This window comes from Bos indicus, chromosome 21, assembly GCF_029378745.1.
Source record: "Bos indicus isolate NIAB-ARS_2022 breed Sahiwal x Tharparkar chromosome 21, NIAB-ARS_B.indTharparkar_mat_pri_1.0, whole genome shotgun sequence".
Taxonomy (NCBI): domain Eukaryota; kingdom Metazoa; phylum Chordata; class Mammalia; order Artiodactyla; family Bovidae; genus Bos; species Bos indicus.
The window spans coordinates 5,366,028-5,381,888 of NC_091780.1; the positions used below are offsets into that span (position 1 = coordinate 5,366,028).

Here is a 15,861-nt window from a genome sequence, read left to right on the forward strand (position 1 = left end):
CTCCTGATGAAGGTGAAAGAGGACAGTGAAAAGGGTGGCTTAAATTTTAACATTAAAAAAACTAAGATCATGGCATCTTATCTCATCATTTCATGGCCAATAGATGGGAAGACAATGGAAACAGTGACAGACTTTATTCTTTTGGCCTCCAAAATCACTGCAGATGGTGACTGCAGTCATGAAATTAAAAGATGCTTGCTCCTTGGAAAAAAAGCTATGGAAAACCTAGATGGCATGTTAAAAAGCAGAGACATTACTTTGCCAACAAAGATTCATATAGTCAAAGCTGTGGTTTTTCCATTAGTCATGTATGAATGTGAGAGTTGGCCCAAAAAGAAGGCTAAGCACCGAAGAATTGATGTTTTTGAACTGTGGTATTTGAGAAGACTCTTGAGAGTCCCTTGGCTGCAAAGAGATCAAACCAGTCAATCTAAAGGAAATCAATCCTGAATCATTGGAAAGACTGATGCTGAAGCTGAAGCTCCAGTACTTTGGCCACCTGATGCAAAGAGCTGACTCATTAGAAAAGCCCCTGATGCTGGGAAAGATTGAAGGCAGGAGGAGAAGGGGATGACAGGATGAGAGTGTTGGATGGCATCACCGACTCGATGGACATGAGTTCAAGCAAGCTCCAGGAGATGGTGAAGGACAGGGAAACCTGGCATGCTGCAGTCCATGAGGTTGCAAAAAGCTGGACATGACTGAGTGACTGAACAACAACAATTAGTAGGTTCATCAACCATCTCCAAAATGGAGCTGAATAAGTTGATATCATTAGTATGTCATAGAATCATGCTAACAGGGTCCTTAAAGCCAGGAATACCCAGAGAGTGAGACCTGTCAGAACAGACCTAGATAAAGCAGGTTTTATAATAATGCCTGCCTGAATCTGGATCCCTCCCTTCATTGTTTCAAGCCTGTGAATATTTTTTGCCTTAAGGAAATACAGGTAATAGACTGCACCTGCATTTCCAGAGAGATTCATGGAATCTTGCAGGATATGAGTTTCAGTAAACTCCGGGAGTTGGTGATGGAGACCTGGCGTGCTGCTGTCCATGGGGTCACAAAGAGTCAGACACGACTAAGCAACTGAACTGAACTGATTCTTAGATTCAATTATCTATTAATTCATTTAGTTGCAAAAAATGTTTCATGGAAAAGTTAGAATGTGTTGGACACTTCTTGACCCTAGAGAGCTTCCAGACTACAGCACAGAAGACAAGGAATTAGAATTTACTGAGATATCAATATAAATGTGTCCCAACAATTGCTGCAGAAGCACAGAAAGGAGGAGGGCTCCGTTCTGGCACCCTATGGAAGAAATCACAATGATCAGGATTCTTAGCATTTCTCTACTTCTGCAGGTCACAGTATCCTAATGAGGTACCAAAGTTGGTGTTAGCAGAACTGTCTCCTAATCACAGCAGTCAATAGAAAACATGCATATGGCACACTCCTGAAGATATCCAGTGTCCCTAAACACAAGAAAGAATTGTGTTGAATAAATCTGTGTTTAAAACAGCACTCCTCAAATTCCTTTTACCAGAAAATACTTATTTCATGGAATATCAACAATGGCATTATTAGTCTATAAAACATCACTCTGAGCATTTCATTTATGAATGATAATACTGTTTTATGGATTTAGAAGGCATATTGAGTATTTCAGTCATAGCTGAGGATAAAATGCAAAAAAAAAAAAATAGCCTTACAAAATTAGCATACTAGTCAATAATTAAGTCTATATTTGATTTAAGTAAAATATTTATACATAAATTCCACATGTATCCTGATAGAGGAAAAGAATTTCATTCTGCCACAGAGAATTTTTCAAATTTATTTCTCGTAATACATTTTATTGGAAAAGGCAATGGCAACCCACTCCAGTACTCTTGCCTGGAAAATCCCATGGACAGAGGAGCCTGGTGGGCTGCCATCTATGGGGTCGCACAGAGTTGGATACAACTGAAGCGACTTAGCAGCAGCAGCAGCAGCAGCAATACATTTTATTATGGAAATTATTTTTTTTCAAATTAGTTTATTTATTTTTACCAATATTATGGCCCATAAAAAATTAATAATTAAAAGACTCTTGTTACTTGTAACAAAAGCCATGACAAACCTAAACAACATATTAAAAGGCAGAGAAATCACTTTGCCAACAAAGGTCTGTATAATCTGTATAATATGTCTTTTCCAGTAGTCATGTACGGATGTGAGACTTGGACCACAAAGAAGGCTGAGCACCAAAGAATTGATGCTTTTGAACTGTGGTGCTGGAAGAGTCTTGAGAGTCCCTTGGGATGCAAGGAAAGCAAACCACTCAATCCTGAAGAAAATCACCCTGAATATTCATTGGAAGGACTGATGCTGAAGCTGTAGCTCCAATTCCTTGGCCACCTGATATGAAGATCTGACTCATTGGAAAAGACCCTGATGCTGGGAAGGATTGAGGGCAGGAAGAGAAGGGGGCAACAGAGGAAAAACGGTGGGATGGCATCATTGACACAATGGACAAGAATTTGAGCAAACTCCAGGATATAGTGAAGGACAAGGAAGCCTGGAATGCTGCAGTCTATAAGCAGGTTGTGAAGAGTGACTTATGACTGAACAACAACAACAACAATTTTTAAAAGCTTTACAACCATCGTCAGTCTTTGTATTACTGCATTTGTAAAAAAAACATCCTTTTGGATCATTAAAAAGTCCAATTTATATGCTTACAAATTAATAGTCTTTACACTCACTGCCAGCCATTGATGGGCATTAACTACAAAACAATTCTCACAAGCTGGCGGTTGTTGATTATTGACATAATCTGGATTATGTTAATCAAGGAATGGTTTTATTAGTAGAATGTGTTTCTACAAAATAAATAACATAAAAATAAACTCTTTTCAAGATTTCTTTATTTGGTGATCACTTTTTATGTTTTAATATCTCTACGTATGAAAACAAGACAAGTCCCTATTCTTACAGGAGTTAATCTACTGATAAAAAAAATGTTTGGCTTTTATACTCTTTAAGACCAACATAATTCAAATGGGTTACACATCATTCAATATGCTTCCTCATATCATTCTTAGCCTCCATCTATATAAAATCTTTAGAGTGGCCTCACAAATATCATTTCAGTTTTCAGAGATCTGATCTGATAGCCCACTTAGGGAATTCCAAGTTATCATAGTCTTCTTTCTGTAGAAACTCTAAGTTAATAGGATTCATGTCCAGAACTAATGGATCTGAAAAAGAGGTTCTATAATCCCCTTAAAATCCTAAAGTAACATCATGGCAAATGTTCAACTTTGCCTTGTTGATAAGCTTCTTCATGATTCTTTTTAAGTAAACAAAGCATTTTTATTATAGCCATTCATTTATTCATTTAGCCAAAATCAATTTTGCAGAGAAAACTTAGCCTCTGGTGACAATTAAGGCTTTCAGGAAGGTGCATCAGGAATGAATGAGATTATTTCTAATACATAGAAATTGAGTCCATTGCTGTGGACTCAAGATAGAGTGAGATGGGTAGAGTGGGACTGGAGCCCACAAAGAGCTCAAAGTCATGACATGCCTACACACATGTCTATATGTTGTTCTATATGTGTGTTTGTTTTTTTTTTTTTTTTTTTTTGTCATATCCAGCATGAATTAGGTGTCAACATTTAAGACTATTTGATAAGTATTCATAAAACACAACTGTGCTTTATAGCATTTCACAATGTGAAAGGTCATCCACAGCATTCTGATGGCATTTAAGAGGATCCTTGTTAAATAACTTTCTTTTCTTTTTTTTTAATATAAGTATTTGCTTTTTTCTTTTTATTCATTTATTTTAATTGGAGGTTAATTACAATATTTTATTGGTTTAGCCATACATCAACATGAATCCACCACAGGTATACACATAAACAAGTGTTATTCCTTGTTTTCCATTTCCTAACTCAATCTGCTGCTGCTGCTAAGTCTCTTCAGTCGTGTCCGACTCTGTGCGACCCCATAGATGGCAGCCTACCAGGCTCCTCCATCCGCAGGATTCTCCAGGCGAGAACACTGGAGTAGGTTGCCATTGCCTTCTCCAATGCATGAAAGTAAAGAGTGAAAGTGAAGTCACTCAGTCGTGTCTGACTCTTTGCAACCCCATAGACTGCAGCCTACCAGGCTTCTCCGTCCATGGGACTTTTCAGGCAAGAGTACTGGAGTGGGTTGCCAGTGCCTTTTCCATAACTCAATCTAATGATGTCAATAATATGTACTCCTTTTTTCCCAAGGATATTAAAGCAATTGATGTATTATCTTTCTTGCTGGCTCTCACAAATCATTGTGAGATATTATTACTCCAAGTTTTTAAAAGGGGGTATATATTATTATTTAAAGAGGTTAGATATTATTATTTCATGTTTTTAAACAAATATAAATCTACTATGGAACTTATTTGTGAAATAGAAAAGCATTGAAAAACTTGAGAAGCATGAGGCAAGGTGTCTAATCTCTAGATATATGCCAACACCAGGTACTTTGAGATGGACTATCTTCATTTCTGCCTCACACCGTCATCACAGAGTCTGTGTAAGAATTTTCATCAGGAAATTCTGAAAGAGATGGGAATACCAGACCACCTGACCTGCCTCTTGAGAAACCTATATGCAGGTCAGGAAGCAACAGTTAGAACTGGACATCGAACAACAGACTGGTTCCAAATAGGAAAAGGAGTACGTCAAGGCTGTATACTGTCACCCTGCTTCTTTAACTTATATGCAGAATACATCATGAGAAACGCTGGGCTGGAAGAAGCACAAGCTGGAATCAAGATTGCCAGGAGAAAGATCAATAACCTCAGATATGCAGATGACACCACCCTTATGGCAGAAAGTGAAGAGGAACTAAAAGGCCTCTTGATGAAAGTGAAAGTGGAGAGTGAAAAAGTTGGCTTAAAGCTCAACATTCAGAAAACTAAGATCATGGCATCTGGTCCCCTCACTTCATGGGAAATAGATGGGGAAACAGTGGAAACAGTGTCAGACTTTATTTTTTGGGGCTCCAAAATCACTGCAGATGGTGACTGCAGCCATGAAATTAAAAGAGGCTTACTCCTTGGAAGGAAAGTTATGACCAAACTAGATAGCATATTCAAAAGCAGAGACATTACTTTGCCATCAAAGGTCTGTCTAGTCAAGGCTATGGTTTTTCCAGTAGTCATGTATGGATGTGAGAGTTGGACTGTGAAGAAAGTTGAGCGCCAAAGAATTGATGCTTTTGAATTGTGGTGTTGGAGAAGACTCTTGACAGTCCCTTGGACTGCAAGGAGATCCAACCAGTCCATTCTAAAGGAGATCAGCCCTGGGTGTTCTTTGGAAGGAATGATGCTAAAGCTGAAACTCCAAAACTTTGGCCACCTCATGCAAAGAGTTGACTCATTGGAAAAGACTCTGATGCTGGGAGGGATTGGGGGCAGGAGGAAAAGAGGACGACAGAGGATGAGATGGCTGGATGGCCTCACTGACTCGACGGACGTGAGTTTGAGTGAACTCCGGGAGTTGATGATGGACAGGGAGTCCTGGTGTGCTGCGATTCATGGGGTCGCAAAAATCAGACATGACTGAGTGACTGAACTGAACTGAACCCTTACCTCCTTTGGATGTGACCCTGGGAAACCACTTTTATTTAACTGGTTCTACTTTTCTCTGCTGGGAAATATATAAAAGTATTATTTATATCAATATCAGACTTTTACATAATATAATGAATATGTCTATATATTTAAAATTCATAAATACCGTTCAACAGCATGAGTGACTGCATGAGTTTCCTGGGGCAGCCCAAACAGTCCCACAAACCAGATGGCTAAACAACAGAAATTTATTCTCAGTTTTTTTTTTTTTTTTTAATTTTTCTCTTGCTTTATGTATTTTTTCTTTTTTTTTAATTAATTTTATTTTATTTTTAAACTTTACATAATTGTATTAGTTTTGCCAAATATCAAAATGAATCCACCACAGGTATACATGTGTTCCCCATCCTGAACCCTCCTCCCTTCTCCCTCCCCATACCATCCCTCTGGGTCGTCCCAGTGCACTAGCCCCAAGCATCCAGTATCGTGCATTGAACCTGGACTGGCATCTCGTTTCATACATGATATTTTACATGTTTCAATGCCATTCTCCCAAATCTTCCCACCCTCTCCCTCTCCCACAAAGTCCATAAGACTGTTCTATACGTCAGTGTCTCTTTTGCTGTCTCGTATACAGGGTTATCGTTACCATCTTTCTAAATTCCATATATATGCGTTAGTATACTGTATTGGTGTTTTTCCTTCTGGCTTACTTCACTCTGTATAATAGGCTCCAGTTTCATCCACCTCATTAGAACTGATTCAAATGTATTCTTTTTAATGGCTGAGTAATACTCCATTGTGTATATGTACCACAGCTTTCTTATCCATTCATCTGCTGATGGACATCTAGGTTGCTTCCATGTCCTGGCTATTATAAACAGTGCTGCGATGAACATAGGCTGGGAGCCCAAATTCAAGTGCCACCAGGTTGAACACCTTGAAGCAAATATCTGACCTGGACCTCTCTTCTTGGCTTACAGATAGCATTCTTTCTGTGTCCGTGTCGGTGTCCAAATTTCACCTTTTGTATAAAGACACCAGTCATATTGGATTAGGGCTCACCCTACCTTAGTTTGACTTCACTGATTACATCTGCAATGACTGCATTTCCAATTAAGGTGACACTCTGTAGTACTGGGTGTTAAAACTCCAATAGTTTAAAAAATAAAATAAAACTTTAAAAAACCAAGAGTGGCCTTATGATTGCAACTGAACCTTGACTACCTGGGAGGCCAAAGGTAGTCTAGCAGTTTCCCATGCTTGTTCAGCTGGGGCAGCAAGAAGGGACACTCTTCCAGGTGTTCCATGACCTCATCAAGCAGCCCTTCTTGTTTCATTTCAAGTATCTGAGGAGCCTCAGGCCCTGGTGGATGGAAGTGACCTTTCGTACCGGCAAAAACACACCCGGCACAGGCAGAATATGTGCTGCAGACCCTGCTTCACATTAATCAGTGGGACCAGTTGGTGAGGGTGAGATCTTGATATCTGGTTGGCCTTATACATCCTTAACAGATAGATATATTCAAGAGGATCATGAATTTGGCTATCATTGCTAACTCTGGCTCAAAGTTTGGGGCCTGGGACAAACAAAAGCTCTGAGAAGATACTAGCCTCAGCTGGGACCCAGTAGAGCCTCCTCGACCCCATGCATTTCAACCCATAACAGTAACCTAGAAAATATCACACACCATGAGGGTTAGTGTTTCAGGTGCATTTTGAAGTAAGACTTTCTCTTTATCCTGAATACGCTCTTCATACTTGGATTCTCTAGTGGCATTCAAGATCAAAGTCCTCTCCCAAGAGGACCTCTTGCATTTACTGTGAACAGTACAGGGCACAGGCCAGTGCTTCTGAGCATGTGGGTGGCCTGCTGACTGGCAGCTTTGGTATCACTTGGGAGCTAGTGACTTCCCTGGTGGCTCAGATGGCAAAGCTTCTGCCCACAATGTGGGAGACCCAGGTTCGATTCCTTGGTCAGGAAGATCCCCTGGAGAAGGAAATGGCAATCCACTCCAGCACTTTTGCCTGGAAAATCCCATGGACAGAGGAACCTGATAGGCTACAGTCCATGGGGTCACAAAGAGTCAGACATGACTGAGCGACTTCACTTGGGAGCTAGTAAGAAATTGAGACTCCTGGACCTCATCTCAAACCTTTTGGATCAGAATCTCTCAGGGAGGCACCAAGGATTCTGGATTTCACAATTCTAATGATACCAAATTTTGGCATGCTGGGTGAGGCAGACCAGACTGTATCTAATGTATGGAATAAAAATCACATTCCTGTAGGATCACATCCAGTGAAAAATAATCTTCTGTTATGACTTCTGGCTGTCTCAATAATGTTATGTATTGTTTAGGTTACTGATGCTCTTGAACAGTCTTTGTATAGTCTTCCTGCCTTCCTCCACTGTTCCCCCAAAGATGATTACAGAAGGCCTTTCCTTTGTAATAGCCAAAAGCCATGTTGCATATTGAAAATTGGAAATTTTAAATCTTTCATCTTTCTATCATCTGTCTATCTATCTACCTATCAAATCCACAAAGTATAACAAGAAATACCTCTACTAGACTATTATTCTGACCATTTTAAATGTGTATATCAATACCTTCACTGAGTATAAACCTGCAGGGAATTCAAGAAAAGTATATTTTGGAATTATTCAAAATATATCAGTGGCAAGATATATGATCTGGGTTTTTTATAAGTTTTATTTATTTAAAAGAAACCAAATATTTATAGATATGTGTATATGCACAAGTTAGTATATATGCATCTATTTCCTTGCTCAGTCAGCTGAGAATTCCTAAAAGCAGATAGCCCAGCATCAGTGATTCAAATATTGGTTTGCAATACCATTCTCCAATAAAAAGAACCAAAAATCATTGAATAAATAGCTATTTGTAGGACTGAGGCAAGAAATATAGATAAGCCTGTAGCATCTTGTAGTGCAAGGAAGAAAGAAAATGCTAACACACACATACAAACAAAACGATGGTGGTATGTCAAAGGGACATATGAGCCAACTAAAAGACATTGCAATTATCAAAGTTGAAAAATTTGAGCAAGATAATTTATTTTTATTATTTAATTTATCTTATTTATTTAATCTAATTATTTTATAATAAAGTATGTTATTATAACCCACATAAAATACATATGCATGCATCTCCACTATACAAATGTGATTAAATAAATAAATAGGAGAAAGGACAAATTTTCTGTGCATAAGAATTCCAAGTAATTTATGCAGATATTAATGCCCAGGCATTATTCTTCTACTCCTCAAGTGTGGGCTACTTTTAATGACTTCTTTCCAATGAATACAGAGTAAAATGGAAGGCAGAAGGTAATTTTACAGAACAGACATAGGACAGATACATCTTCAACCAGGAGATGGAGATAAACATTAACAGTCCTACAATGTTGGTGATACATATTCTTGATATAATGTGATGAAAATGGGATTGCACCTCTGATGTCTTCCTTCCAAAATCAAATATCCTCAGACTAATAAATAAGAAAACATCAGAAATTCACAATCAAGGAATAGTCTACATAACTTACCAATACTTCTTGAAACTGTCAGTTCAGTTCAGTCGCTCAGTCGTGTCTGACTCTTTGCGATCCAATGAATTGCAGCACGCCAGGCCTCCCTGTCCATCACCAACTCCCGGAGTTCACCCAAACTCATGCCCATCAAGTCGGTGATGCCATCCAGCCATCTCATCCTCTGTCGTCCCCTTCTCCTCCTGCCCCCAATCCCTCCCAGCAACAGAGTCTTTTCCAATGAATCAACTCTTTGCATGAGGTGGCCAAAGTTTTGGAGTTTCAGCTTTAGCATCATTCCTTCCAAAGAACACCCAGGACTGATCTCCTTTAGAATAGATTGGTTGGATCTCCTTGCAGTCCAAGGGACTGTCAAGAGTCTTCTCCAACACCACAGTTCAAAAGCACCAATTCTTCAGTGCTCAGCTTTCTTCACACTCCAATTCTCACATCCATACATGACTACTGGAAAAACCACAGCCTTGACTAGATGGACCTTTGTTGGCAGAGTAATGTCTCTACTTTTGAATATGCTATCTAGGTTGGTCATAACTTTCCTTCCAAGGAGTAAGCCTCTTTTAAATTCATGGCTTCAATCACCACCTGCAGTGATTTTGGAGCCCCAAAAAATAAAGTCTGACACTGTTCCCACTGTTTCCCCATCTATTTCCCATGAAGTGATGGAACCAGATGCCATGATCTTAGTTTCCTGAATGTTGAGCTTTAAGCCAACTTTTTCACTCTCTTTCACTTTCATCAAGGGGCTTTCCTTGAGTTACCCTAATCCATGATATTGAAGTGATTAGCCCCAAACTTGTTGATCAAAAAGAAAAAGAGTGAATTGTCTTTGAAATATGATTTTTAAAAAACATAGTATTTTCATCACAAAGTGTGCACCATTGTCAAATAAGCAAAACCCATTGGAAAAATAATAGGGTATTGACACAGTCCTACAGGTCATTAAGACACTGGAGTTAACCATCAAAGACTTTAGTATGAAAATAACTAATATTTTTAAGAGAAGAGAAAAAATAATAAATGAAAATATAGATAATGTCACCAGAAAACAACTTTAAAAATTTTTTCAATAGATTTTTTTTAATATCAAAAAATTTTTTTGCTCAAAACACCTCACATTTATTATCTTTGTTTTTCATTTATTTTTTATGGAAGGATAATTGCTTTACAGAATTTTGCTCTTTTCTGTCAAACCTCAACATGAATCAGCCATAGGTATACATATATCCCCTCCTTTTTGAAACTCCTTCCCATCTCTCTCCCCATCCCACCTTTTAAGTTGATACAGAGACCCTGTTTGAGTTTCCTGAGCCATATAGAAAATTCCTGTTGGCTATCTATTTTACATATGGTAATGCAAATTTCCATGTTACTCTTTTCATACAGCTCACCCTCTCCTCCCCTTTCCCCTTGTCCATAAGTCTATTCTCTATGTCTGTTTCTCCGTTGGTGCCCTGTAAATAAGTTCTTCAGTACCATTCTTCTAGATTCCATATATATGTGTTAGAATATGATATTTATCTTTCTCTTTCTGACTCACTTCAGTCTGTATAATAGGTTCTAGGTTCATCCATCTGACCAGGACTGACTCAAATGCCTTCATTTTAATGGCTGAGCAATATTCTACTGTGTATATGTACCACAATTTCATCCATTCGTCTGTCGATGGACATCTAGGTTGCTTCCATGTTCTAGCTATTGTAAATAGTGCTGCAATGAACAATGGGATACATGTGTCTTTTTAAATTTTGGTTTCCTCAGGGTATATGCCTAGGAGTGGGATTGCTGGGTCATATGTTGGTTTTATTTCTAATTGTTTAAGGAATCTCCATACCGTCTTCCCTCATAACTTCCCTTGTACCTCAGTCTTCATACTGTCTCCCCTCATAGCTCAGTCAGTAAAGAATATGGCTGCAACGCAGGAGACCCAGGTTCAATTCCTGGATTGGGAAGATCCCCTGGAGAAGGAAATGGTCACCCACTCCAATATTCTTGCCTGGAGAATCCCAAGAACAGAGAAGTCTGGCCATGGGGCCGCAAGAGTTGGACACAACTCAGCGACTACGCCACCACCACCATCATACCGTCTTCAGGAATTTTAATTACAAATACAAAAGATAGGGGAGTTCCAAGAAGGTTGAGGAGTAGGTGGATGTGGCTCCATGGCTGCATCAGAAATACATCTCTACTTGCAACAATACTCACAGAACACTGGCTGAACATTACCAGGAGACCTGATCACCAGAAAGGACCATATAGATCCACATGTAACTAAGTGGAAGGAGGATAGAAAGCAGCACCTGATTTGCACCCTGGGGTGAAGAAGGGAAGCACTTGAGGCTGTCAAAAGAGAATGAAGCAGCTGATCTGTGAGTCTGGATGAAGTGAGAACCACACAATCCATGTACATGCCCAACATACCCTGGCCTGGGATGCATTCTCATTGTTGTGCATGGTCCTGGGAGATGGAGCCTATGAATTGGAAAGCAATCCCAAAAAGAGCACTGCTACCAGCTGTGGGAAGACAGCCTGCAGGAAGAGGAGGGAGGAAATATGCAAGATGGAATGCCTTTGGAGGAAAACTAGACTGCCATGGAACCAGGGCACTACTGTTGAGTCACATGCAGGGAGTGGAACCACCCTGTAGCCTCCCTCTCCCCACATGCCATCAGCTGCCATCGGAAGGACTAGTCAACACTGCACATTGAGTGCCTGACACTGGAGACAAGAAAAGGCTCCCAGTAGGGTAATATCTCCTGCACCCATGGCCATTGACTTCCCTGCTCACCTTGCCCCATGGGTGTTCCCCAGATTTAAGCAGTTATGCCATCTCCACACCCTGTCCCCACTGGAGCAGACCCAAGTCCTCCAGGGCCGCCTCAGAAGCAGACTCTTGTGAGTAGCCCACATGCAGAGGTCAACTGGTTTTCATGTGAAACAGATAATAACTGTAAATGTAAGTAACTGGCTTTTTATAATTTTAATGTGCACACACTGCTAGATACACAAATGCACACTTTAACCAGTTGCAGCCTGGCTATGATTCTGTACTGACTTTCCCTGTTATTAGTGCTTTGTAACCTAGATAGATTTACAGAAAATAAAAACTGCCCAAAGTTCCAAAACAAACAAACAAAAAATACAATGAGTGTCCCCACAAAAGAAAACTCTCTGCTTCTGATACCTATGGACATTGAGGGTAAGCAAATGAGGGAGCAGCACCAGGTGCCCTCACAGAGCCTACAGCCAGTCCAGAACCCAGCCCCCACCCAGCATTGAAGGGCCTCTGAGCAGGCACAGGTAGACTGTGGCTCATGGTGGGAACAAGGACACTGAGAGCTGAGACCCTGGGAAAACATTTATTTTTTTTTTTTTTTTTTTATGCTTTGATTCACTATGTTTTTGGTTCTGTTTTCTTTTTTGGTTTTCTTATTTCTTTATTCTCTGTTGTTATGGTTGTTGTTTTGTTATTATTATTTAATCTTTTGGGATACTTTTAGTCACAGGTCCTATTTTTCATATACTTCTGCTTTCATTGGGTTTTCTGTTGTTCTGGGCTTTTCTGGTTTTCTTTCATTCCTTTTTCACTTTTTTCTTTGCTTTCAAAATATATATCAGTTCAGTTCAGTCTCACAGTCATGTCTGACTCTTTGTGACCCCATGGACTGCAGCACGTCAGGCATCCCTATTCATCACCAACTTCTGGAGCTTGCTCAACTTCATGTTCATAGAGTCGGTGAGGCCATCCAACCATCTCATTCTCTGTCATCCCCTTCTTCTCCTGCCTTCAGTCTTTCCCAGCATCAGAGTCTTTTCCAATGAGTCAGTTCCTTGCATCAGGTGGCCAAAGTATTGGGGTTTCAGCTTCAGCATCAGTCCTTCCAATGAATATTCAGGACTGATTTCCTTTAGGATTGACTGGTTTGATCTCCTTGCAGTCCAAGGAGCTCTCAAAAGTCTTTTCCACCACCACCACAGTTCAAAAGTATCAATTCTTTCTTTATAATCCAACTCCCACATCCATAATTGACTACTGGAAAAACTATATCTTTGATTAGAAGGACAATTGTTGGCAAAGTAATGTCTTGGCTTTTTAATGTGCTCTCTGGGTTGGTCATAGCTTTTCTTCCAAGGAGGAAAAGTCTTTTAATTTCATGGCTGCAGTCACCATCTCCAGTGATTCTGGAGCCCCCAAAATAAAGTCTGTCACTATTTCTATTATTTCCCCATCTATTTGCCATGAAGTGATGGGGCCAGATGCCATGGTCTTACTTTTCTGAATGTTGAGTTTTAACCCAGCTTTTTCACTCTCTCCTTTCACTTTTAGTAAGAGGCTCTTTAGTTCTTCGCTTTCTGCTATAAGGATGGTGTCATCTGCATATCTGAGGTTATTGGTATTTCTTCTGGCAGTCTTGACTCCAGCTTGCACTTCATCTAGCCCAGCATTTAACAGGATGTACTCTGCATATAGATTAAATAAGCCGGGTGACAATACACAACCTTGATGTACTCCTTTCCCGATTTGGAACCAGTCTGTTCTTCCAGTTCTAACTGTTGCTTCTTGACTTGCATACAGACTTCTAAGGAGGCAGGTAAGGTGGTCTGGTGTTCTCATCGCTTGAAGAATTTTCCTTAATTTGTTGTGACCCATATAGTCAAAGGCTTTGGCATAGTCAATAAAACCGAAATAGATGTTTTTCTGGAACTCTCTTGTTTTTTTCAATGATCCAACAGATGTTAGCAATTTGACCTTTGGCTCCTCTATCTTTTCTAAATCCAGCTTGGACATCTGGAAGTTCACAGAGCACATACTTTTGAACCCTGGCTTGGAGAATTTTGAGCATTACTTTGCTAGCATGTGCGATGAGTGCAATTGTGCAGTAGTTTGAACATTCCTTGCCATTGCCTTTCTTTGGGATTGGAATGAAAACTGACCTTTTACAGTCCTGTGGACACTGCTGAGTTTTCCAAATTTGCTGGCATAGTGAGTGCAGCACTTTAATAGAATCATCGTTTAGAATTTGAAATAGCTCCACTGGAATTCCATCACCACCACTAGCTTTGTTTGTCATAATGCTTCCTAAGGCCCACTTGATTTCACATTCCAGGATAACTGATCCTGAAATGTGATCACATTCTAGGTGAGTGATCACACCAGAGTGGTTATCTGGGTCGTGAAAATCTTTTTTTCTTTTTTTTTTTTTTCTGTATAGTTCCTGTGTATTTTTGCCACCTCTTCTTAATATCTTTTGCTTCTGTTAATTCCATACCATTTCTGTCCTTTATTGTGCCCATCTTTGCATGAAATGTTCCCTTGGTGTGTCTAATCTTCTTTATGAGATCTCTAAGTCTTTCCCATTCTATTGTTTTCCTCTATTTCTTTGCATTCATCGCTGAGGAAGGCTTCCTTATCTCTCCTTGCTAGTCTTTGAAAGTCTGCATCCAAATGAGTATATCTTTCCTTTTCTCCTTTGCCTTTCACTCCTCTTCTTTTCTCAGCTGTTTGTAAGGCCTCCTCAGGCAACCATTTTTCACTTTTGCATTTCTTTTTCTTGGGGATGGTCTTGACCACTGCCTCCTGTACAATGTCACTCACCTCTGTCCATAGTTCTTCAGGCACTTTGTCTATCACATCTAATCCCTTGAATCTATTTGTCCCTTCCACTGTATAATCATAAGGGATTTGATTTAGGTCATACCTGAATGTTCTGGTGGTTTTCCCCACTTTCTTCAATTTAAGTCTGAATTTGGCAACAAGGAGTTCATGAGAAGTTCATGATCTGTGCCACAGTCAGCTTCTGTTCTTGTTTTTGCCCACTGTCAGACTTTTGAGAGTACCTTTGACTGAAAGGAGATCCAACCAGTCCATCATAAAGGAGTGTTCCTTGAAAGGACTGATGTTGAAGCTGAAACTCCAGTACTTTGGCCACGTCATGCAAAGACTGACTTATTGGAAAGGACCCTGATGCTGGGAAAGATTAAAGGCAGGAGGAGAAGGGGACGACCGAGGATGAGATGGTTGGATGACATCACTGAGTCGATGGACATGAGTTTGTGTAAACTCCGGGAGTTGGTGATGGACAGGGAGGCCTGGCTTGCTGCAGTCCACGAGGTCACAAAGAGTTGGACATAACTGAGTGACTGAACTGAACTGTCAGAGCTTCTCCATCTTTGACTGCAAAGAATGTGATCAATCTGATTTTGGTATTGAATATCTGGTAATGTCCAGATGTAGAGTCTTCTCTTGTGTCATTGGAAGAGTGTGTTTGCTATTACCAGTGCATTATCTTGGCAAAACTCTGTTAGCCTTTGCCCTGCTTCATTTTGTATTCCAAGGCCAATCTTCTCTGTTATTCCAGGTATCTCTTGACTTCCTACTTTTGCATTCCAGTCCCCTATGATGAAAAGGACATCTTTTTTAGGTGTTAGTTCTAGAAGGTCTTGTAGGTCCTCATAGAACCATTCAACTTCAGCTTCTTCACCTTTACTGATTGGGGTATAGACTTGGATTACTGGGATACTGAATGGTTTGCCTTGGAAACAAACAGAGATCATTCTGTCATTTTTGAGATTGCACCCAAGAACTGCATTTTGGATTCTTCTGTTGACTATGACTAAAGTGTATATAGATCTTTTAAATATAGTTTTAACTTTGATTCTCTATTGTTCTTTTTTTTCTTACC

The 15,861-nt window shown here is 39.8% G+C and overlaps 1 protein-coding gene across 2 annotated transcripts in view; it reads left to right on the forward strand.

Moving 5' to 3' along the window:
- The window catches only part of GABRG3 (gamma-aminobutyric acid type A receptor subunit gamma3), an 846,991-nt gene that overhangs the window by 715,195 nt on the left and 115,935 nt on the right, over nt 1-15,861 (forward strand). The window contains exon 7 of one of the 2 annotated variants that reach the window (XM_070774999.1): nt 2,201-2,827. The exons of the other annotated variant lie outside the window; for it this stretch is intronic. Coding sequence (XP_070631100.1) covers nt 2,201-2,382 — 182 coding nt within the window. The 3' untranslated portion in view covers nt 2,383-2,827. Of the gene's footprint in view, nt 1-2,200; nt 2,828-15,861 lie in introns of those variants that run through there. 2 annotated transcript variants of the gene reach the window in all.